Source organism: Meles meles, chromosome 7, assembly GCF_922984935.1.
Source record: "Meles meles chromosome 7, mMelMel3.1 paternal haplotype, whole genome shotgun sequence".
In the NCBI taxonomy this organism is placed as follows: domain Eukaryota; kingdom Metazoa; phylum Chordata; class Mammalia; order Carnivora; family Mustelidae; genus Meles; species Meles meles.
The window spans coordinates 12,050,376-12,074,356 of NC_060072.1; the positions used below are offsets into that span (position 1 = coordinate 12,050,376).

At 57.3% G+C, this 23,981-nt stretch overlaps 1 protein-coding gene across 2 annotated transcripts; it reads right to left on the reverse strand.

Moving 5' to 3' along the window:
• Positions 1 to 10,250: 10,250 nt before the first annotated feature.
• Positions 10,251 to 22,225, reverse strand: RASD2 (RASD family member 2). Of its 2 annotated transcripts, XM_046013975.1 has the most exons (4): positions 22,133 to 22,225; positions 21,184 to 21,846; positions 15,999 to 16,392; positions 10,251 to 12,667 (listed from the first exon to the last, which is right to left on the reverse strand). In XM_046013975.1, exons 3-4 carry the CDS (start codon positions 16,267 to 16,269, stop codon positions 12,138 to 12,140), a joined length of 801 nt encoding a protein of 266 aa, XP_045869931.1. In that variant the 5' UTR covers positions 16,270 to 16,392; positions 21,184 to 21,846; positions 22,133 to 22,225; the 3' UTR covers positions 10,251 to 12,137. The 2 variants fall into 2 exon arrangements, with proteins under 2 accessions (XP_045869931.1, XP_045869930.1); XM_046013974.1 differs by having other exon boundaries at positions 21,184 to 22,205.
• Positions 22,226 to 23,981: the final 1,756 nt, after the last annotated feature.

Genomic DNA, 23,981 nt, shown 5'->3' on the forward strand with positions numbered 1-23,981 from the left:
TAGTCACGGGCCCCCGGACGGAAGCTCCGACGCTTGAGTTCTGGTTATGTGACTGAGGAAAGTTCCACAGTCTCTCTATCGGCTAGGTAAGGGGACCGGAGCCTTCCAACGGCAAAGGTGGAAGGACCAGAGACGGGGAGCAGCTGGGCCAGGTGTGCACAGCTGAGTGGCAGAGTCGCTTGGAGCAAGAGCAAGGCTTCCAGCCCGGCAACTCTTCCTCCGCTGAGTCCCCTCCTTGCTGGGAGCGTGGCGGTGGGGACGGGGCTTCTGCAGACACTCCGAGAGGCCTCCAAGTTCTTCTTTCCATATGTCATTTTGTTCCAGCAGATTCTTTGCTAGAAATCACATCACCCATCTGTAAAACTCCGGGGTTTGGTTCCAGTCCCATGTCTTTGTGATCTAATAAAATAATAAAAGACATCAAAACAAAAGTTGGTGCCAAGAGAAGTCGTTTGAACCAGGGGAAAAAGAATGATGTGTCTACCTTCCTCCTCCTCACTTGTTCCAAGCAGGGTATTGTGCGTGCCTGCACCTGTGTGCACTGTGTGCAAGAATGCCTGCACGTGAGTGTGCTGGACACATGCTTGTGCACGAGTGTGCAAAGGGTGTGCTTTGCACCCATGCATGTTGTGTGTGCATGTGTGTGTGTGTGAGGGTGTCCCCATGCATATACATTGGGCAGGTGTGTGCATGCAAGCATTTGTATGTCTGTGTGTGTGTGCATGATGACTGCACACACCTGTCTGTTCCTGTGCATGTATGGGGTTGTGTGTGTGTGTGTGGTTGTAGAAGTGTACACACCCGTGAGCCACCTGTATGAATGTGTGCGTATGAGCATGTGTGTGTGCAAGCATGCTTGTGAACCTGCGTGTGCTGCACACACCTCCCTGATGTGCCTGTGTGCGTATGTGTGCTCACACGAGCAAATGCATATGCCTCTGTGTGCGTTGTCTGTGCACACATGTGCTGGTGCATGTCTGTGTGCACACGCATGCCTGTGTGCACATGTGTGTGCCGGGCCTTCTGGAACGTTAGATGACTTCAAGTCTGTGCTCTGCGGGAGGGAGGAGGAGTAGAAAGCCTCCAAAGCCCTTGACATCCAAGGGGTTGGCTTGCAACACGGGCTCAGTACAAGCAACCCAAAGGCCTGTGGCTTATCATCGTGGATATTTTTGATGAGTCAAAAATGTCAGCATGGAACGGAGCTAGTAAATGAGCCTCGCTGGCCACCCAGTGATAAATATGATTTCTTTCAGGAAAATGGCCCCCAAAGAACGCTGGTTGCCAGAGCTCATCATGAAAAGAGAGATGAAGACATCTGAAACATTATGTTATTGGCTCTTAGTGGATTAAAGAGCAGAGAGTGGGACTTGGCCCCGGCTTAGATCTGTGGCTCCAGACCAGCCCACCATATGCTGCTGTCAGCGAACATCAGGGAAAGTGACACCCCGCCGGGCTCCGTGCGGGGGACGCCTCGGGCAAGGCTGCCGAGGCGTGTGTGCGAGGCTGGTTTTCGTGTTGACGACAAGTCGCTGACCGCCTGAGACAGCAGCGTCAAATTTTGGTTCTGCTCCTTCTTCGAGGGGTGGTCTGTGCTGGAAACTGCTGGCCCGGGTAGGAGTCTTCAAGATCACTTGTCTTAACTCCCTAGCGCCTCAAAAACACCGCGAGGGCTTGGGTGGCATCAAACTTACAAAGACGTGGAAATTATTAGTTTTAATATTTTAATGGCTCATCTATATTGAGAGCTGGCAAGAGGGCAGACACGAAGCTGGGAGCTTTTGTATTAAGTATAATTATACTAAGTAGAATGATGTGATTTCCCCCACCTCCAGGAAGCTCTTGCTGGTAAATGCTACAAATCCTCCAGAGGCAGCTAAGAGTGCGACCTCCTCTGAGGAACCTCTCCCACCCGTGTTAGCGATTAGTTCCCTCAATCACGGTAACGGGCCCTGCCACATCCCCAAGTTCCCCTCCCCAGTCCCTGCATGGATCGGAGCACAGAGAGAACTTGGGTGTGTGGGGTGGACATTAAATGTCACACGGGACACCTGGGTGGCTCAGTCAGTTGGGTGTCTGCCTTCAGCTCAGGTTACGATCTCAGGGTCCTGGGATCGAGCCCCGTATTGGGCTCCGTGCTCCAGCGCAGTCTGCTTCTCCCTCTCCCTCTGCTCCCCCTCTACCTCAAATAAATACATAAAATCTTTAAAAAAATAAAAAATAAAAGTCACACAGTCTTCTTCCTTTCCACTATCTCTGGGGACTCCACTCCCCACCCGCTGGATGGCAGCCAGCACCGCTGCTCTCTCTCATTTTGGATGAAAATGGAGCGGGCTTTTCTACGCAGGGTTTAATTTCTTGCGAAAACACTGGCGAGTTGGGATGGGTCTCTGGGGAACTGGCCTCTGTCCCCAGCAGGCAGCACACCAGGATGCCAGTCTCCCCCGAAGGCAGGCTTCCTCGAGGCCCAGTTTGGTCCGGTCGGGCTCTGCCCTCTCCGCCCCCTCCTCCTTGGCTGTCCTCGGAGCCTCGCCGGGGGCCCCTGACTCCAGCCCTTCCTGCTCGCCTTCTTCTGGATCTTTCTCAACAGCATCCGGGCAAGCGCAAACCTCTCCGTCCTCGAAAATGTTGGCGACTCTACCGGCAGAGCCCCTGGAGCCACCCAGCTCCCTCGTTTTCGTGCCGTGCTTCCTTTCCCCTTCACAGCCATGGGCATTTAGGAGGAAGGAGGGAAAGGCGCTGTTGCTGGGTGCGCACCATGGTCTCCCTCACCACGCGCTCTACCCCTCCGGCAGGCTTCCTCTGGTATCCTGTCGACCCTCTTCGGCCCCCTTCTTGGAAGCTTTTGGCAGTTGAGCCCATCTGTGCCTTCTCAAAACTTCCTGTTCCCTTGGCTTCCACGGCTCCAAGCTCTAGTATTCCGCGTCCCTCTCCTCTCTTTGGCTGTCTGTCCTCTCCTAAACCACCATGTTCTTCTGCTTCCTTTTCTTCCTGCTTGGTCGGTCCTGTCGGTGCTCTCCCCACAGGGACAGGAGCGCAGATCTACGGAGGCTGACGTCTCTCCAGGCTTCAGACCCTCACATCCTGCTGGGCAATTGCACTTGAAGGTCTGTGGGGGCCTCGGATCCATGCCCTCAAATTGAGTTCTTCTTCCCCTCCTGCTCCTCGCCATGGCCTTGCTACTTACACCCTTTTGCTTAGAGCTGCCATTTTGGTGACTGGCCCCACCGGCCACCCAGCTGCCTAAATGCCAGCACCGACTCTCCACCCCATGCAACACCCCACAGCCGCTGGATCCCAGGTCTGTCCCCCCAAATCTGCCCTTCCCCCACCATCCCACAGCATGTCCCCAAAGAGGCTCTTCCGTGGCAGCAGCTCCCTCCTGGACAACCGCAGCTGTCTCTTACCTGCTTCCCTTGCCTCCTGTCCTGCCCCCCAGCCCTCCCCTGCAGCAAGAGTGGGCTTCCCAAACGGGTAGCTGATCATGTCTCTTCCATTCATCTACCCGCTCCCGACATATTTATTGAAGACCTACTGTATGGGGTGCACTATGCTATGCTGGACATGTGCCTTAGTCCTGGGCAGTTCACATTCCAGGGGAAGAGACAAGTAGCCACAGGTTATACAGTCAAGGGGTGATAAGTTTACATAGAAAGATAAAGCAGGGAAGAGGATGGAGAGGGATGGACCAGGGGAATCTTAAGTAGAAAGGTCAGGAGGAGCTTCTTTGAGGACATGATATTTGTGAATGGAGTGGCCAAGTGAGCCAGTGGGGTCTGTAGAGGAAGCAATGTTTCAGGCAGAGTTAACAGCCAGTGCAAAGGCCCTGTGGCAGCTGGGTATTCAGTAGGCTTTTGCCCTCTATGTTCCACCTGCATTGAGCTCTAGTCCCTTGTACACTCTGTTTAGAAACATACTTCTAACTTTTAATTTGTTAGTTTTAAGTCCAGCATCATCTGCCCCAGAGAGATCAGTGCAGGTCCTCACCCCTGCTGGAGGCCCTCCTCTGGGCTTCCACAGCCCGATCATACCATGTGACAAACTACCTTGCAATTGCTGTTTATTTGGCTGCTTGTTCTTTGTGGAGCAGGGACTACTTCTGATTCGTATATGTGCCCTGAGACCTGGACAGTGAAGAGCGTTTGGTAAATGTCTTAAATGTGTCTCGCTGCCTAACCAACCCCTCCAAAGTCAGTGGCACAAAACAACCACCACTTTATTCTGCTCTCAGATCCTGTGATCATGAATTTGGCCAGAGCACAGCAGGAAGGGCTTATCTCTGTTCCATCATGTCCAGAAGATTCGAACGGCTGAGGCCGGAGCCACCTGGAGTCTCCAGCACCCACGTGTCTGGCTTTCAGGCGGGGCTCATCTAGGACGGCGCCAGGAGCACCTCCCACAGACAGCCTTCCCATGTGGATCGTGGATGGGACTCCTCACAGCACAGTGGCTGGGTCCTGAGAGCAAGACAGTGTTCTAAAAAACCAGGCGGAGCACATGGCCTTTCCTGAGCTGGCCTCGGAAGGCACAGAGCGTCCCTCCTAGCACACTGTGTGGATCGAAGCCATTAGAAGTCCATCCAGGTTACGGGGAGGGGACATAGACCCCACCTTTTGAGGGGAGGTGTTTCGTGGAATTTGGGAGCCACGTCTTAGAACCCTGCAGTGACCATGTGTGGACATACAGCTTGTCTCTGTGGTCCCCACTGAGGTTCAGGGAGGAGGAAGCAAGAGGTGCCGAGAAGCGATGTGTCCAAGTGGGCTCCCGGGAGGCACGCCGCCAGAGCTGCTGGGGCAGGACCGGGGAGCATGCCCGCCCAGGTGGGCTTGCCAGAGAGCCTCCTGGCACAGAAGCCATCGTGGCTGGCACTTAGCACATGCCAGGCAGCCTTCTGACTGAGTGTTTCACAAGTATTAATTCATTAACTCTTTACAACCCAGTGAGATGGTGGTGTGATGACCTGTCTCTTTTTTTAAATTTTATGTATTTATTTGACAGAGAGAGAGAGAGAGAGCACAAGCAGGGATAGCAGAAGAGGGAGAAGCAGGCTCTCCACTGACCAGGGAGCCTAATTCGGTACTTGATCCCAGGACCCTGGGACCATGACCCGAGCCAAAGGGAGACGCTTAACCGACTGAGCCACCCAGGCGCCCATGCTTACCTCTCTTACAAAAGAGGAAAGCGAGTCACAGAGAAGTTCGGTGCGGCAGATGAAGCCACGCTCACCATGCTTCATGCCATACGTGTGAGCCCTTTTCTGCATGACTCCCCTGGAGTGGACAGTGCGATTCCTGACCCCGTGGCGTGTGGGCTGGTCATGTGACTTGCCTTGGCCAGTGGAACAGGAAGTGACTGTGTTTCCGTCCCGGGCTGAGGCCCACCCTTTTGTGATCCCATGATCTGTCCTGAGAAATGCATTCCCTGGGTGGTTGCGGGCTTCTTTAGCCCCGGGGGTCCCAAAACAGATGCATGAAACAGACTAGAACCCAGCTGGGACCCTGGAGCCAGGGCCAGGACCAGAGGGATGTGTGTGTGGCATCCGTCTCTGGGGCAAAATTTGGAGAGCTGCCAAAAAAACTCGGGACTCAAGCTGAATAATATTTTCATGTAAAATTTTAAAAATAAATCTGCTGCTATAGACTGAGTGTTTGTGTCCCCAAATTCCCATGTGTCCCCAAATTCCCATGTTGAAACCCAACTCCCAGGGGGATGATGTCTGGAGGGGGGTCTTTGGGAGGTGATAAGGTCATGAGGGTAGGGCCTACATGAGTGGGATTAATACCCGTATAAAAAAAAAGACCCCAGAGAACTTCTTCATCCCTTCCACTATGAGCGTGCAGTAAGAAGACTGCCATCTATGAGCAAGCAGATTTCACCAGATCCAGGAATTGCCGGCATCTTAACCTTGGGCTTCCCAGCCTCCAGAACTGTGAGAAATAAATTTCTGTTGTTTTTAAGTCTGTTTATGTCGCAATATGGGAATGCTGTTAATACTCAATTTATGGTATTTTTGTTATAGCAACCTGAATGGACTGAGACATTCACAATGAGCAAAATAGCAACATTTCCCGTAAGGACGGGATCCATATCAAAGCCCAGCCCAGGCCTGTGCAGAGTTCCTTTTCCTAGTTGAGGCTGGAGTCCCTCCCTGGGTCCATTCTCCAGCCTCCTCCGCCTGGCAGATGGTCCTGGGTCTCTCCCCTAATTTCTGAGGAGACCCTAACGAGATTGATCTCAATTTCCAAAGCCAGGTGCCAGACTGAAGGCATAAGCTTCAATATAGCCGGCCAAGAACCAGCTACTTGATTCTCATACTTCTCACCTATGTCAAAGATATAAAGGAGTTGGTCATGAAAGGGTCTTGGGGGAAAGGGACATTTCCAAGACCACTATGGCATGCTGTGGGAATGTCTGCTCCTCATTTTAAGTCTAGAGTGCTTGACGCATGTCCTTGTAGCTGAGGACTCTGTGGACCACTGTCTGTCCTCTGCCTGATAAATCTAATGAGTGATAGGCGATCTGAGTTAGAGACCGGAGATCCTTCCTGAATTCAGAGCAGTTTATACTCTTAACGCTGGTCGGGGCCAAGGATGTCAGTTTCGTATGGACCAGATGTGGGAAATCCACAAGAGACAGCTGGCGATGCCTGAAGCCTCATCTAAGGGAGTTCACTGGAGGGACAAGAGATCTCAGCACAGGAAACCAACAGGTATTAGAACATTCCTAGAGGCTGTGGAAGAACATAGCAAGCAACCCACATAAAGATGCACGGAACTACATCAAGCTGCCCGCAGGTGAGCCACTGCCTGGGATGGTGGGACGGGGTTGGGGAAATCTACAAAATGCTTGTGATTTTAATGTCATTGTGAAACATCACCCATGCTCCAAGTGTGACACTTTCTTACTGTGACACCACAGTACCAGGCAACTAAGACCTTTCATGCTTCCCCGACCTCCTCCCCCGACCCCTACCAGACCCACCTCCCAAGGACCAAGGGCAGGGGAGAGAGAAACTAAAAAGGGAAGCCAGAGAGCAAGGAAAGGAGAACTTGCCCATCCTTCTCTTCCCCAGTTTCCACCTTTTTGTGCAAGCAGACCACAGGGGAGGGGAGGAGGGAAGGTCTTCCCTTTGCCCGAAGACTGAACTGTCCATCATCACTCGGGCAGAGGATTTTAAGGGAGGTTACATCTGTTACCTGAAGAGCGTTTGGTACAGATGAGAAAAACCACGGGACAGTCCAGGTTTTGATCAAGGTGCAGGTCATCAAGGGAAAATCAAGCCCAGATTCACTTTAAGGAAGCAGCGGCAGGGAAGTCAGGTTGCGCTCGGTGGCCCGAGGTCTGGACCTAATGCGTGAGGGTGCCGGGAGGACCGTTAGCTGGCCAGCCAGGTGGCCTCTTCCATTTCTCCTTGCAGAGGTACCACTGGGTGTGGGGCCACCGGGCAAGGAACTGTGTTTCCCAGCCCTTCTCGCCAGCGTGCATGGCCAGGGGAAGGGAGTGGAGGGGCCTGACTGCAGCACCCTCTGCAGTCTCTTCCCCACCCCCGCTGGCTAAAGGGGAATGTGGTTCATGGGGTGAACGTGGCTTTGACCTTGCAGATGGTGACATGGCCCTAGAGATGGGACGGCCCGAAACCTGGTTGCCCGCATGACCCGTGGAGCAGAGTCAGCCCCTGGCCTAGCACACTCAGCTCAGACTTTGCCATGAAACAGTCGTCATCATGTTCCTCTGTTGCCACAGCTAGACCTTTTGCAATGAGCTATAGATCATCTCACTCCCTGTGCACGACATCTGCTCCAGGTTACTGAACTATGTTCAGATGTCTCTCCCTCCAGAGAGCAGCCCCTCAGCCAACTCAGTGATGAAAACTCTGGGGAGTTGGTGATCAGATGGGGCTTCTAGCTCAGCTCTGCCCCCTCACCACTGTGCAACCTCAAACGAGTGGCTTTACCTCTCTGGGCCTCGGTTCCTGGTGTATAAGACAAAGAGGGAGTCATAATCCTTCCACACAGGTTTGCTACAAGGATCCAACAAGAGGCCCAGCATGGTGCTCACTGCACCATAGGTCTTCAACAAAGGCCACCCTCCTTCCCCACCGCTGTTCCTGGCAGCCTTTGCTGCAGAGCCCCAGCTGGCCCCAGTAAGCCGTGACCCAGACTGAAGTTTTCCTTTCGCGTAAGTGACAGGTTCAGGGAGGTGGAACGAAATAAGTACTTGGAGTTCGCAACACAGAATTCTCTGAACTCAGATTCCCAGCGTGCCCGTCCTGGGGTGGGGAACTAAGACAGCTGTCCTGTCCCTCTCTGAACGGTTTCACAGTGGGGGAATTTTCCGACCATCCGCTTCTACCCTCTGTCCCAGGGCTAAGCAGAGATCTGTGGGGCTAGTGTCCTCTGCTGCAGCCAGCCCCCCATGCCCAGTAACCCCATCCCAGGGAGAGCCTGAGAGATGCAAGGAGCTGAGGCCAGGCCCAGGCTGGAGCAAGCGTGCTCTGTTTAGTAACGAGCAGAATGTCATGGATTGTATAATGGGAATATTAATTCCTCCTTGCAGAGAACATAGGGTTGCAAGGGGCTTCTTTGTATCTCATCTGGTCCAACTGCCCTGTCCCCACCTCCCATGTAGAGATAAAGAAGCTCAAGTGTCTGGGAAAGGACATGACTTATTCAGAGTCCCCAGCAGGGGGAGGGAGTGGCGGAGAGGGCTGGGGCTTGGCCCACAAGGGAAGGCTTGCTCTGGTGAGCCCAGCTGCGTCCCATGAGCCCTTCTAAGGACACTGCATTGGCCTGTGATACAGGGGACAGTGTCGGCCTCCATGTCTCATGCTTACAAAGTCCAGGACAAGGAAAGCGTCAACGTGATTTGCCTCCTACAATTGCCCTCTCTGCCTAGTGTGGGCAAAGGATGGGAGGGGGGCTAGGCTCCCAGGTGGGCAGAGCGGAGAGCTCTCCTCCTGCTCCCCCACGCCCCAGGCCCGCCTGGTTTCGCTTCTACCCTAGCCAGGCTCCCCTCACTTTGTGAATACCCGGACAGAGATCTCGCCCTCTGAATTGGGAGCCTGGCCACCTACACACTCATTGGCATTTCTTGATCAAAAACACAGACCATTGCGGTGCCTGGGTGGCTCAGTGGGTTAAAGCCTCTGCCTTCAGCTCAGGTCGTGATCCCAGGGTCCTGGGATCAAGCCCCACATTGGGGGGGGGGGCTCTTCTCAGCAGGGAGCCTGCTTCCCTTATTCTCTCTCTGCCTGCCTCTCTGCCTACCTGCGATCTCTGCCTGTCAAATAAATAAATAAAATCTTAAAAAAAAAAAAAACAAAACAGACCATCAATGCAAAAATCCTTCTCTCGCCCACACGAAGCTAAGATGGCCTCTGGTTTCGAAACCCCCATCTGCCACGGCACCAGCTTGTGCCATCTGGGACAAGGAGGGGACAGCGGGGTGAACACGAGGAGCGGGTTTCTCATGGAGCTGAAGTGGGGAGGGGCTGGAGACGCCAAGGATAGCAGCAGGGGCAAGGCTGGTCTCCTCCTCCTCCCTCCACCCTGGGGGCAGGTTCGGGGGGCACAGGCTCAAGATCCTGTCCCTTGACCTCCACCTTCATCCCCTCCCAAACCCTGCTTCACTCCCCACGAGGGCTCACTCTGCTCGCCCAGAATTTACTAAATACTGTCCAGAAAGTTGCACATCAAGTCAACCATACAGACCTGGGCTCTGTCCTGACCTTGAGAACTGTCCAACTGTCCAACTGAAGGTGCCCACTACTGACAGATAACTATTGTGGGGCATGACCTGAGCACAGGGGCGCTCTCTCTGCTCGATCCCAGCAGGAACCCCCCACCCAAGGCTTGGTGATGCAAAAATGTTTCCAGACGATGCCAATCATTCCCGAGGGCCAAATCAATGGTCTCCAGGGGCCCCACAGAACTCAGACCTACGGTGGCCCCAAAGGGCTAATGATCCGTGGGGTGGGGGGAATTTCTCATCTGACCTCCCTACCCCTCCAGAGGGACACTGCCAACTCAGCACACACCTCCCAGAAGCCCCGGAAGGGCAAGGGCCAAGAGAGGGGCACAATCTCCTATTTTGGGGGTGTCCCTCCCCCATCTATTCAAACTTGAAGACTGACTCAGTGCTGCCCCAAGGGCAGGTGTGATCCGGGGAGGCCAAGGCCAGCTTTGGTTGGAGGAAGAAGCAAACCTCTGGGAAGCAGAGAAAATTCACATGGTCAGGAACAGAGCTTAGAAACAAACCCACTTTAATTGGTAGCGTACACAGAGATCTGGGGCAGTGGGGGGGATTCATGGGGTGGGACCAGGCCACACACCTATCCTGGCGATGGTACCCGGTCTGCTTAGAGGGTGCAGGCTGGGGCTGGGTGAGGGCATGGAAGCGGGGTGCCAGGGGAGAGGGATAGGGTATGGCAAGCTGGGGTTGGGGCCCGTGTAGAACTCGGTGTTCACGTGTGTATACACAGAATTTACAGGAACCCTCAAAGGGCGATCTAGAGAAAGGGTCAGGGAAAAGGCGCCTCTGGTTTCTGAAGGGCCCCTCCCCCCAACCGGGCTGAGGAAGCATGGGGGGGTGCCCGATACCCAGACTTAGCCCCACTTCTGCCAGTCACGGACTTGCCGTGTGCGCTGGGACCAGAGAGTTAGTCACCCTCCCTGGGCCTCAGAAAGAGTCACTAGATGATCACTAAGGTTCCTGGTAGGTCTAAATCTCAATATTTTAAAGGAGATTAAGATACAAAATATATTTGTTAAGAGCTGAGGACAAGACGACAAGACCTTTGATCCACATGCTCGAATCCTGCCACACCTGGTCCGCAGCAGTCCAGCACTAGGCACAGGCTAGGGACCCCCGAGGAGCTTTCCCACCTACCTCTCTGGGCTCTGCTCCGGTTCCCAGCTGCTCCTGCACCCCCCACCCCCCCACCCCCAAACAGCACACAGGGCACAGGGCAATGGGGCAGCAGGGGTGGGCACAGGCCATGCGGGTGAGGGAAAGAGACCAGGGCTGGGAAAGGGCCTGGCCTGGGAGGCATAAAGTGCACTGCTCACCCTCTTTGTTCCCTAGCACACAGTGGACCCAGCACCCAGCAGGTGCTCAATAAACGCTTAAGAAGCGAGCACAGTAGGAGACAGCGTGGTTCTAGGCAGCTCCCTGCCCTGAACGGGGTGCGGCGGGGATAGGCTGAAGCGTACCACCTCCCCGTGTCTCACCCGCCTCCTCTGTGACACGGGGGAGGGAAGGGGCCGGGGGTCGGGGGGAGGGAGGGGGCCGGAGGAGAAGCAGCTCCAGCCTGCCCCCGCCTAGTGCAAGTATAAACTGTGAAGCTCATGACGGAGGGCAGTGTCGAGACGGAGGCAGGACCCCGGAGCCCTGTCCGGGATCAGGATCGGGGGAGGGAGGGGTCCCCAGGAGAGGCAGTGGGGTCCGGCCAGCGAGGCGGGGGCAGCTTTTACAGTACAAGGATTTCCGTTCCTACGGCTACGCACAACAGGAGGACAGCTAGAACTTCAAAGCACAACCAGCAGACAGAGGGGAGGAAACTGCGAGAGAGAGAGAGAGAGAGAGAGAGACAGACAGACAGACAGACACGGCAGAGGCCGGTGGAGGCCAGGCAGTCCAGGGATGGGCGTGGTCCAGGGACATGGCCACGCTCCTCTTCCTTCATACAGTCAGCGGCCACTGGCTCACCGTCAGGGACACCTGAGGGCCACCCCCAGGATGGGGGTGGGAACAGCTAAGCCGAGACCAGAGGGCCTGAGTCCTTTGCCACCTTGCTCTGGGGGGCTCGGTTCCACCCCACCACGACTGTTCCAGGAGTCTCCCTCCAGGTAGGGAGTCTGGCCCCTCTGGCATCAGCATTTCTTACAGCCCTAAGGTTAGGGCGGCCCTGATTTGGGTGCTAGAAGCACAGGGGACCTCAGAAAAGCAGAATCAGAGGGAAGTGGTGAAAAGGCAGGAGAACATACAGAGGTCAGAGACTGGGGTCGCCCATTCTGGCGCCAGAGGCCTTCGAACATGGCTGCCGTTGGGGGTCTCGTTGCGGGGGGACATGGACAGCGGGCACATGGGGCCACCTCCTGGAAGGCACTGCCCTAGCCCCACCCCAGTGTCCCTCCCGGTCACTGGATGGTGCATTTGTCCCGCTCGCGGGCCTGGCCCTCCCGGAGGACCTTGGCCTTGATGTACTTGAGGTCACTGTTGACGCTGGGGCGGCGGGCAAAGGGCGAGACCATGCCGTAGGCGTCCATGTCCTTGACGCGGCGCATGCAGAAGGGCCGGGGGTGGAAGGCGTCGCCGTACTGCACGGAGATCTTGCGGTGCAAGGCCGGGCTCATCTCGTGGGGCAGCTTGGCCATGCTGAAGAGCACGTAGAACATCTCGTCCACGTTGGTGTTCTTCTTGGCCGACACCTCGAAGTAGGCGCAGTTCTCGTCCCCGGACACCAGCAGCTCGGCCTCGGTGGTGGGCACCTGCCGACACAGCTCACCGTGGTCGTTCTTATTGCCGCAGATGACCATGGGCAGTTCCGCCGCCTCCTTGGTCTTGTTCTTCAGGCAGGATTTGACTTCCAGGATCTGCTTCTGGAGGCGCTTGACCTCGTCGAAGGACTCCCGGTTATCCAGGCTGAACACCAGGATGAAGACGTCACCTGCGGGGAGAGGGACACAGGTGGGGAGGCCGCCCCTTCCAGACACTGACTCAACCCTCCCGGCCAGTCCAAGGAGGAGTCGCTGTTCTCCCCATTTTCCAGAGCAGGAAGCCAAGGCCCAGAGGGGTCAAGCCCTTGTTCAAGGTCACACAGCAAATGTGTGGCTCAGCCTGGCTGGCACACAGTTAATTCCCCCAACACTGCCGAGCAGGGCTGGAGATGGAGTGAGCCATTTGTGAATTTGTGCAGACCGTGTTAGAATAATAATAATAATAATAATAATAACAGTACAATTTTCACGACAGCAGGGGTCTTGCCGACTTGTTTGGTACACATCTCCCGGGGCCTGGAATCACGCCTGACACATCGGAGGCACTCAGAGTGCGGGCACCTGACACGCCTAGGTTCATATCTGGCCCCTGCCACTTGCTGGCCACGCGGCCCGGGGCAGGGCAGGCGGCCTCTCTAAACCTTAGTCTTCTCCGTCCGTCCCACATGGATGAAATACATCTTTTTGTGCGGGTTTCCCTGGATAATGAATGGAGAGTGGCCAAGGCTCAGAGGTCTTACGTTTCGAGATACCAAGGGGGACCTGCCAGAACCAGCGTGGGCCGTGGGCTCCATGCGCACTTTCCTCCCAAAGCCTCTGCCAGGGGGATTTCTGCACCTTCCTAGTATAGGTGAGCAAAGAGAAGCCCAGAAAGGGCGCGCAACTCGCCCAAGCTCACACATTGTGAACGTGGCTAGGTCGAAACATGGACCCGCTGCTGTCCTTACCTAGCCAGTGCCTGGCCCACATGTGCTCTCTGCTTCTTGAGTAAATCACGGATGAGTAAGTGAGTGCCAGCCTCCAAGATCCACACAGTCCCTGCTTCAACTCCCTGTATCACTCAAGACAGGTCTTTGGGTCTGAAACGGGCTGCTCAGGGGGAGCGGGGGGCAGGGAGAGAGAGGCTGGGCGGTGCCCACATCCCAGTCTCTGGAGGTTACCACTGGGATTACAGGCTCACACTCAAACTGGATTTTGGATATCTCCAAAATCCATTTCCCAAACAAGGAAACTGAGGCTCAGAGACTCATGCTACATTCAGAACCATGATCCGGCCAATGGTGTGCCCTTCACCGTGCGCTCCAGGACAGAGGGAGACTGTGTCACCCATGACCTTGACTCCCAGTGCCCAGTGCCCGATGGATGTCTGTAAAGCTGGGTGAATGGGCAGAATGGGATGGAAAAAATGGGGGTGGGGGCCCCTGAGAGAGGCACCTGCAAGGCGGCCCCAGCCTGGCCTGCCAACCCCATCCCGTTAGGCCAATCCTGGGCCCCTGAGGACTCAGCGGCCTTGACATATTCAGATGCGAGACCGCGATGCCAAGCTTCAGAGACAGCCTGGCTGGCAGCTGGAAAGAGAGCGGGCAGCAGAATTAATGGCTTTCAGAATTTCCTGCGCACCAGCACCAGGTTGGAAAACGAGGCACGGGCTGGTGGGTGAAAAAAAAAAAAAAAAGCAGCAGACAGATGTGCTCCGAATCCTAAGTGCACGTTCAAATGAGACGGACAAAAACCCTCCCGGTCTCAACGATGATACAAACATAAAGGTCAGTGTGTTCGTGGGGGGTCCAGAAGCGTCCCCGCCAGACTGATGGGGTGGCCACCGCCAGGGAGGGGACAGGAGTCTGGCGTTGGGGACACAGGACGTGGGGGCTTCCTTAGCCTTCTCTGTCTACAGGAGGGTGCGTTTGCATATCACTGGTGTAATTAAAAAATGAATTTCGGAAATATGCTCGCGGTCCTCCTCTAGATCCGTCTCCCTCCTCCCTCTAACGTTAGCCTTATTGATACTAGTGGGTGCCCAGTCCCCTCCCCAAGGCAAGGAAAGCAGACATCCCTTCACGCCCAGCAGGTGCTAGGAGTGTCCCCACAGCCATACTGCGGGGGAAGCAAGCCCATGTCCGCCGTGCCGCTGGGGAGACTGAGACTCAGACCTCTGATCACACCTCGGAGCCACCAAGTGGCTCCAGGTCAACCCAGGGCTCCTTCCATCCGCACACAGCCTCTCCAGACTATGGGGTGGGTCGGAGAGTCGGCAAGGACAGCCTGCAGGAAGAAGCCATCTGCCCAGGGTGCTCAAGGAGGCGGCTTGGCCTGGCTGTGGGGGCAGGAGTGCACAAGGCGTGCGTTTCTTAGTCCAAGAGCATCTCCGTTTGGGGGGTTCTTTTAGTGATGGCTAGGGGGCACTTGCTCACTCCTTCCCTTCCTCACCGCCCAGCAGTGGGAGAAGCACGGCTCTGGCAAGAACTCTGCCTAGCCCGGAGCAGACACTCTATGAATGCTGGGTTAGCGTAAAACCGGTGTTTACTGAGCACTTACTCTCTGGTCACCAAGCACTTCTGCTCTATGAACTCACTTACTTCTCACCGTGACCTTTGGGGTGGGCACTGACACCATGCTCCCACAGAGAGAGGACCAAGCTGCTGACAGATAGAGTCACTTGCCCAGTGGTACGAAACCAGGAAGCAGCTGCCCCCCGGGCAGACCGGTTTCCGGCCCGCCCTCCTACAACCACCACGGGGAAACTGCCTGGGCTAGGCAAAGGACGGCTCAGGCCCCCAACTCCACCCGCCCCCTTAATCCCGGGCAGTCTCTCTTCCCTCCCCGCCATTCCCAGTGGGGCCAAGAGACTACAGGACAGTTTCGTGGTGGAGAAGAAGAGCCAGACGGCCAGGGACCGCCTGTGTTACCACCGGGACTAACTTAACCTCCCCGGGCCTCAGTTTCCCCACCTGTAAAATGGAAGCAAAGCCCCTTCTCCCAGGGTGGTTGTGAGGACGAAAGAAACGCACACACGCTCTAAGAATGGGCCCAGGCACGCAGCTTGAGAAGCATTAGTTATTGCCACCACTGTTAACCGTGATTATTACTAAGGTACCGGCCTGGACCGGGCTCCCCGCCTGCCCTTTGACTGACTGCTCCCCGGGGCCCGCCCTTACTGCTCTGAGGGGCAGCAAAGGCCTGGGATGTCAAGAGAGCTGAGGCCAGCAGACTGACCCTGACCCTCTGCAGGGCCACCTCCAGCAGCAGGAAGGCGGGAGGCCCCTCTCTGCTCCCCGGAGAGGACGACCCCTCTCCCCCGTCCCCATACCCGCCTGCACCAGCGCCTGATCTGGAAGGCAGCCCTGCAGCCCTCGATGCCAGCCAGCCGGTGTGGGAGTTGGGCCCCAGCTCGGTCACCTGCTCTGGCAAGCGGCCCCCACCCTCTCTGCCAACTCCCCACGCCCGGGGGTGGGGCTGGCGGTGAGCGGACACGTCCCCCTCCCCACCCCCGGCACCCACCTGTGAGGATGGAGAGCCTGCGCATGGCAGGGAATGGGTGGTTGCCGGACGTGTCCAGGATGTCCAGCTGGTACATGTCACCTCGGATGTTGTAGACCTTCCGGTGGAAGTCCTCGATGGTGGGCGTGTACTGGTCCTCGAAGCGGCCGTTGAGGAAGCGGGAGACGATGGAGCTCTTGCCCACCCGCGAGGCGCCCAGCACCACCATGCGGTACGAGTTCTTGGCGGGCACGCTGAGCGTGCAGTTCCCGCTGGACAAGGTCTTCATCATGGCTCGGGCCGGCGGTACGGAGCGGGGAGCCGACGCCAGGAGGCCCTGTACCCGGCCCTGCAGCCTCTTGCTGGCCGCCTTGGCCTCCTCCGCGGGGCTCCTGTCTAGGTGTCCGCTTTCTGTCTGTAAGACGGAGACGTTAGACTGGGGCGTCTCTAGGGGGCCTGGCAGTCCTGCCCGCGCCTTCATTCATGCCCTCTAGGCCTCCTTCCTGCCCACCCACCCACCACACAGGGGCGTCCGTTCATCCCGTTTATTCCGGCCCCGGACGGCTGGGGCCTGAATTTTCACTTTACGCCAGCTCCCTGCTGCTCTCGGCTGGCCAGTCGCTGATGTTTCCCGAGAGTCACTTGTCGTGTCTATAAAAGGGACTCCGCTCCCAGGACTGTTGCACAGGCTCAGGTCACAAAACCTTAACTCCTGCTAGAACCTGATCTCTCCCTGGCCCTTTGTTGGGGCCTTTCCCTGTTCTGGCCTCTCAGGAGCTGTGACTGCAGGCCACGACCTGGGGAAGGCACTAGAGAGCCGTTTCTTAGGCCTGGGGTAGAGGTTGGGGGTGGTGGTGGTGCTGTGGCCTTTGGGGCCTTCCCAGAAACAGAGGAAAAAGCAAGGTCCAGACCACGTCCTCCGCAGCCCAGGCCCAGCCATTTCAGCCCTAGGCCCTGGGAATTTGCTAACCTCCAGGAGATCCAGAGACCTGCATGTGGGTCAGAGAAATGACCCAGGAACAACTAGAGTCCCTCAGAGCTCCAAGGTTTTATGGTTCGGAGGCACACCCAAAACTTTCTATGGGGGCTCCTCGGCCTCGTGGAAGAGACTGAAATAGGTCCCAGCTCCAAAGTCCAAATGGAGATAAATAGAGCCCCAGGGCCCCAACAGGCCCCCCCTCCAAAGGCCAGCCGCAGCCCTGCCACTCCCCTTCACTCCGTCAGCATCCACCAGAATCCACTCAGAATCCCTGAGCCCATCACTCTGTTGGAGCTCTGCTGAGATCTGCCTCCACTTCTTAGCTCGTGCTGGTCCCTCTGCCAGAACACCCTCTTCTCTTTCTGCTTCAAGCCCTGGCTCACATACCACCTCCTCTCTAGAGGCTTCTCTGGCTCCCCAGCCCACCCCAGCAGGAATCCCTCCTCCCTCTAGAGAAGAGGAACCAGGAGTGGATACAGGCCTGCTGGGTATCAGTCCCCTGCGCCCTCAGCCTGCTGCCACACACAGTTGTGCAGGCTGGGCACTGCACAAGGCACCCAGCTGAGTGGGAAAGCAGGGAATGTCTTTGTGGAGTTCATCTGCCCAGAGAAGGCACCTCTTTTCAGGGCGCACTGGGAACTGTACAGGCCAGCTCCCACTGGTCGGCCCGCCTGAGTTCTCCAGCTCAGGCACCTGGAATGCCTCATCCATTTACCCCAAGGCCCTCTCCGACATCATAATGTCCTCTGCTGTCAGGCTAAGAGACTGGAGGTGGAGGGACCTCGTGTGTGTCTTCGGGCATACGCCCTGTTCAGGGCATTCAGGCGTCTGCCCCCACTGGCGCCTTGTCCAACTGAGAGCCACCATGCAGTAAACCGGCTCTCAGAAATACCTTTTTCAAAAGCTTTTATTGGTAGCATTTATCAACCTCCATGGAACACACATTCCTACCATGGCCAATTCCCAGCTACCAGGAGGACCTCGATGAAAGAACTGCAAAGAGAGGCACACGTAAGCCCGCTCGGCACACCGCTGACCCTAAGCAAGCCTGGAGCCCTGACAACCATCACTCACCCAGCCCCAGCTGTGTGCCCGGCCCTGTGCTAAGTACAGGAACAAAATCAGGGATTCCAAGTGGATTCTGGTGGGAGCTGACATTGACCTTGCAGTCAACATATGCCAGAGTGTCCTGAGCGCCCTGATTAATGTGTACTCACTTGCTCCCCACCCCGAGTAACCCCAGTTACTACCGAGTAACAGGTAGGTGCTGCTCCCCCAGTTTATAGGAAGGGATACTGAGGCAGAGAGAAGCTTAGTAACTGCTCACGGTCACAAAGCCAATAACCAGCAAAGGAGAGATCTGACCCCAGGCTGTCTGCCCCATGCACGGGAGCGTCCTCACCGTCTCCCTACAGGGAAGATATTATCTGCCTATTACAAATAAGGACCCTGATACTTAAAAGTCCCCATGACTGGCCTGTGTAGTTAATAAGGGAGCCAGGACAGTGATTCCAAGATAAAGACGCCCACCTCCCCCCCCCCCCCCCCCGCCCCGCCACACACCCCTTCATGCCTGCAGCCATCTCTCAATTTATCCCATAGGATCTCAGGGCCTTGTACCCAGCAAGTGCTCAATGGATGATCCAGGAATGAATGAAGCAACAGGGTCTGCCTTTGGGGCTCTCCTGCAGCTTCCTTCTGAGGCCTTGTCCCTCCAGCCCTGCCCCGCCTGGCTGACCCAGGTGCTGTGCTGAGGGTCTCTGTTCCCTGGACACACCTGTGGGTGCCCAGCTGGGGACGGGGAGCTGAAGGCTTCTCAGCAAGCCAGCCTGGGCCTTCAGCGGAGACGGGAGGGAAAGAGGCCCCATGCCACAACACACCCCTCCGCAGTCCCCCTGCAGGGAGCTTGATTCTGCTGTGATCACCTCTGGCTAGACAGAGAGGGAAGGAGGCCGGCAGCCCCCAGGGACCCAGGGACCATGCTAGTCCCCATCATCGCCTGCCCGGCTTCTAGCCTGGAGTTCCTGGTACAGACATGCTTCTATCAGTGGCTGAAGGAGCCTGAGGAATCAGAGGAGAGTCAGAGAGGAAACAGGGCGTCAGAAGGAGGCAAAGGAGGGGCGGGGGAGGGGGGAGAGGGAGGGGGGAGTGGCTTTCCTCTCTGGGAGACAACTGTAAGTCTTCACATGGCCCCAGGCACGTGGGGCTGTGTGTGGCACCCAGACACCTGGACGCCAGCTGACGGCTTCTGTGAGCCCCACCTCCTGTCCCCATATCCTCCTTCCCTCTCCTCCCCCAGAGGCAGCACTGTGGGCCGCTGTGGGCACAGCTTCCTTCCCCTGCTACCCGCTCTCCCCTCTCCATCCTCAGCCGGCCTGACCCCACACAGCGAGAAGCAGAGAGGGGCCCTTTGAAAATGTAAAGCCTAACCCTGGAGGCTCAGAGAGTGGCTAATGGGGACCCCTCACAGCACCAGAACCCCAAGGGGAGCTCTGTGACTCTCAGCTGACCCCACTCCCGGCCATTCCCAGGGGCCCTGGGAGGCAGAGAGTCCCAGAGCGGAGATGGAGTGGGGCAGGCAGAGGGGAGACAGCAACCTAGCCAGAGAGGTTTCTGTCACACCGGGTGCTTCGCGTACCTTGTTCCAGGGACCTCCCGACTGTCCCGTGAAGAGCAGACCCCCACCACCCACTGCACTGCTGGGAACCCTGGGGATCAGTGTGGCTGAGTCACTTGCCCCAGCTCACACGGATCACCCACCGGCCAGGCCAGGATGAGAATTAGGCGGCTGGGCTCTTACCTCCATAAAAACCCACCTCCTGGCCAAAACCCGTCTTTTTCCAAACAGAGCGCCTGACTCTAAAGCTTCAGCTGGCGTCAGGCAGAGGAATGACCCCTGAGGCCCTATTAGATTCTCGTGCCCTCTCTCTTCCCACAGGTGGCTGGGGACAGGCACCCTGCCCAGGACTCACCCCAAACCCTGCCCAGCCGGCTCCCAGCAAATGCATCTATGGGTTCACCTCCTTCTTCACCCTCAAACCCCTCACCTAGGGTCTGCCTGGTGACAAGAGTCAAGACAAGAGGCTTGACATGTCCTTCTCCCTGTGAGTCCCCAGAGCTGGGTACATTGCACCAGCCCCCCCATCACTCCCTCCCACACACCTCAAGCCTCCTCCATTAGCACATATCCCAGCCCCTCTAGACATACATGTTATTCACTGACTTCCATCCCCACACCGAGAGGTGTCCTCGGGGGCTTGGCCAAGCCCTCCTGGCTACCCCTGGCAGTTCAGGATGATAAAAAGTGGGCCGCCATCGGTCTCTCCCAGACCAGCCCTGCTTCTCTCCAGCTCAGCACCCTTGGGCAAATGGGTTGGCTTGGTAGGGCCGGCCATCGACCAAATGGCGACTGTGGAAACAAACCCGTAGGGTGGCCCGGATTATTCAGCCAGAAGTCGAGAGGCTAATACAGCTCCTGGCACATAGCAAGTGGGTTCCTTTGGGGCACCTCCTCTGGGCATTCAAGGGTCCTCCTGGCATAGCCAGGGTGGTGGGACTGGAGTGCAGGCAGAGGTCTTGGGCGGGGGTCCGTTTTGTCACTGTGACATCAGGGTAAGCCTGAATCACCGGCTCCTGAACTCACTGCCCCATCCCAGCCTGGCCTCCTACCTGCTGTAAATTCGTCATCCTCCCAGGGCAGGAGCGAAAGGGAGGAGAGATCAGAAGGAGCCCACCAGAGGGACTTGGAGGCCCTCCAGGCCAGCTGAAGACAGGAAATATTTCCGGGGGAAAGAATCACCCAGGAAACTCACTCCCTGTACCATCCCTCCAAAACGCTTGAGGAACACTGGACAGGAAGGTGCTCCTTAAGCTTCCCTCCTCCCTGAGCCTGTGTCCTCATATTTAAATGGCTGTTGCTCTAGGTCCCTGAAATGGAAAGCTCCTAGGAACCCATCTAGCACAAAGTAGAAGCTCCATATGTCTTTCCCACCTGGGATAAGGAAAGGGCCTAGCATTCAGCCTGACACACAGTAGGTGCTCAACTAGGATCATTTTCTTGAGATAAATAAAGTTGCCTATGATCCCGTCACAGATGCTCAATCAGCTTAACTTTCCCTAGTCACGTAATGCTTCCTCTAGCCTTCCTCCCACAAGACTCAAACCCTTCTTCCTGGCTTCCCCCACATCAGCCAGCTCCCTAGTTCTGATGGGGTGTCTCTCTCCTACCTGAGAATGGCGCGCTGCGCCTCTGGCACAGCTTGGAGGGCTGCCTGGAAGCGCCTGGAGGTGCGGGGAACCGCTGGCCTCTCCGGTCGCCGCCGCCGCTGCCGCCGAGGCTTCCAGAGTCTGCAGCGGCTCCTGGGTCACTGCGCCGGGCTCCTCCTCTGCGCGGCTCTGGGCGCCGGGCTGGGCGCGGCCGGGCGAGGGGACATGGGGAGCCGGCGCCCCATGGGTGGGTTCTGAGGGCTCGGAGGGGCCTGGGCGCCGGGCGGGCTCGGGCTCGCCGCTACCGGCCCTGCCCTGCCCCGACCCGGGGGACTCCTGCTGAGCCAGGTGCCCGGAGGCGCGGGGACGTCCGATCCCGGGGTCCCCGCCTTGGTCTCCGGGGGTGGGGAAGGGCGGTAGGGGAGACTCCGGGCTTTAAGAGGGTCCTTAGAGACTCCTGGAGGGTCCTTTGGAGGTGCCTGGGGGGTGCGTGCGTGTGTGCGCGTCCCGAGAGGGCAAATCTATTCCGGCCGCCTATGCCACCTTCTCCGCCCGCGCCAAAGGGGGTCGCTCGGGGTGGGAGTGCTGCCCTGCTCGCCGCGGCCTCCTCTTCTGCCTGCAGCTCTGCAGCTCTCCCCGCGCCAGAGGGACGGCTCCTCTCTCCCTGCGAGGCGACGCCAGCAGCTGGAGGAGGAGCAGGGCGCTCAGCTCCGCGCGCGTGTGGGAGGGGGCCTTGAACGCCGCCCCAAGGTTTCGCACGTAGCTCCGAGTTAGCCTTAAACCTGCTCCTCCTCCCACTTCACCTCCTCTGGCCCGCGGTGGGGGCGAACTTTCTGCGGACCCAAGCTCCTCCCTCCCTCCCTCTCCTGGAGGCGAACGCCCCTCTTTCCCGCAGGGCGAGGTCAACGGTCCCTCGGGAAAGCAATCGCAGCCGGGGCGCCCGTTGGCGAGCCCAGCAGCAGAAGCCCACCTCAGGCCTGGGCGCTCTCCGCCGCGCCTGCGAGCGTCGGTCCGTGGGCCCTTCGCTCAGCGCCCGCCCGCCCCCTTCGCTGCTAGCGAGCAGCGGGTCCCGCCACCCAGCGCCCGCCTCGGCCTGCCGGAGCGCGCTCGCCCGCCTTGCCCGGCGCCCCGCCCCCGGCACTGGGCTCGGCCAATGGGCGGTGGGTCCTGCGGCCCGGCCCCGCCCCACCCGCCCGCGGCCACCCAGGCGCAGCAGTCCGGCGTTCCGCGTGCCCGGGCGCGTGGGGCCGGGGCGACTGGTGGGGCGGCGGTGGGCGTGCACCGTGACCGGAAGGGGGCACCGGCCTCGGAGGCTGACGTCTGCACGCGCATTCGCACGCACACCGCGCCGACCGCTGGTGACCCGCGAGGGTCCCGCAGCCAGTCGCCCGAGGTCCCCAGCCCGCGTGCCCGAACTCCCGCGCCCTCCTCTCTTGCAGAAATGCCCAGGTGCCCTGCCGGTGTCCGTCCTGCCCGCCCCAAGATCTCGGGCCCGCGAGACTCTGCGGGATGGCGCGTGGACCCCGCACGTGCCGCCGGGAGGAGCGGCGGAGTCACCTTAGCCTCCGCGCTTCTGAGTGGAGGTCTTGGAGAGCACTGTAGAGAGAGCCCTGCTGGCGGCGAATCGGAAGCATTCACCTCCATTCTCCCCGCTTTGAACTAGGGCAGACATCAGTCGTTCCTATTATTTTCTTAAGTCCAAGACCCACTCTCCCCCCAACACATTTTTTTAGAGGATCGTTATATCACTGCCTTAAATGGGAAGCCAGTATCACTTGCCATAAATAGAAGGTAAGAGTAAAAATAAACACAACGAAAACAAACCAAGGTTATTAAATTCTAGTTGGAAACTTGCATGCCAAGGCTTGAGATGTGCCCTCAGTGAAAGAAGGGAGATTGGCGAATTTTGGAGAGGTGTCAAAGACCTATTAGCACCCATCAAAGACTTCTTCCTTCATGCTTTCGGGAGGCTGAAAAGAGAATGTTCTCACTGTGTGATGCGGTGAAGGGACGAATACTGTCTATTGAACCATATTCTGTATCATCCAGAGAACCCTGGACCTGGAGAATGTCTGCCAATCTTCCCTCCACTACCAGACCTGTCCTCCCACCTCTTGGTGGGTGGTGAGGTTCTGAGGGTTACCAAGCTGGGGGTCCAGCTCCAATGGGTGAGAGACTGGCATTCAAGTCCTGCTTCTGTAACCCCTCAAATACATGACTAATCAATCTTCAAGGTCTAGATGGGGTCACAAAGTGCTGCCCTGTATGGTTGCACATGTTGCTTACTGGCTCAAGGGCACTTAGCTAAGGAAATTCAGCTCACGCTTTCCTCTGGGTCTTAGTTGTATCACCTAGAAAATGGGTATGATATGCTAGGTCCACAGTGTGCCCAAAGTGCTGAAATTGTCTTCGACTTGGATTTTAGAAAGTGGCTTGCTCTGCTCTGTCCCTGTGTGGTCTTGAGTTTCCCTGGGGACATCAACCAGAGAATATGGGGTAGGTAGAGGTGGAGGGACTAGGTGGAGAGCGTGGCACTTGCATTACTTGGCTGGGTTTAGTGCTCTGATCAGAGGATGTGAAATCTGGGCTAGGACTAAGGATTCTGCCCAATGCCACTCAGCCAGCAAATGGCAGATCCCAGCCCAGCACTCTTTCCACATCCAGACTTTGCTTCTAGGAACTGGCTTCAGCCCAGGAGGGCTTGTGCTCAGCTCAATACACAGAGGCTGCGCGCCTTGAGCTGACTGTAAGCTGGAGAGTAGGAGGCAGGCAACGTGTCATGCTTCGCCTGGAAGGCTGTGGTCAGAAGCACTCGGGCC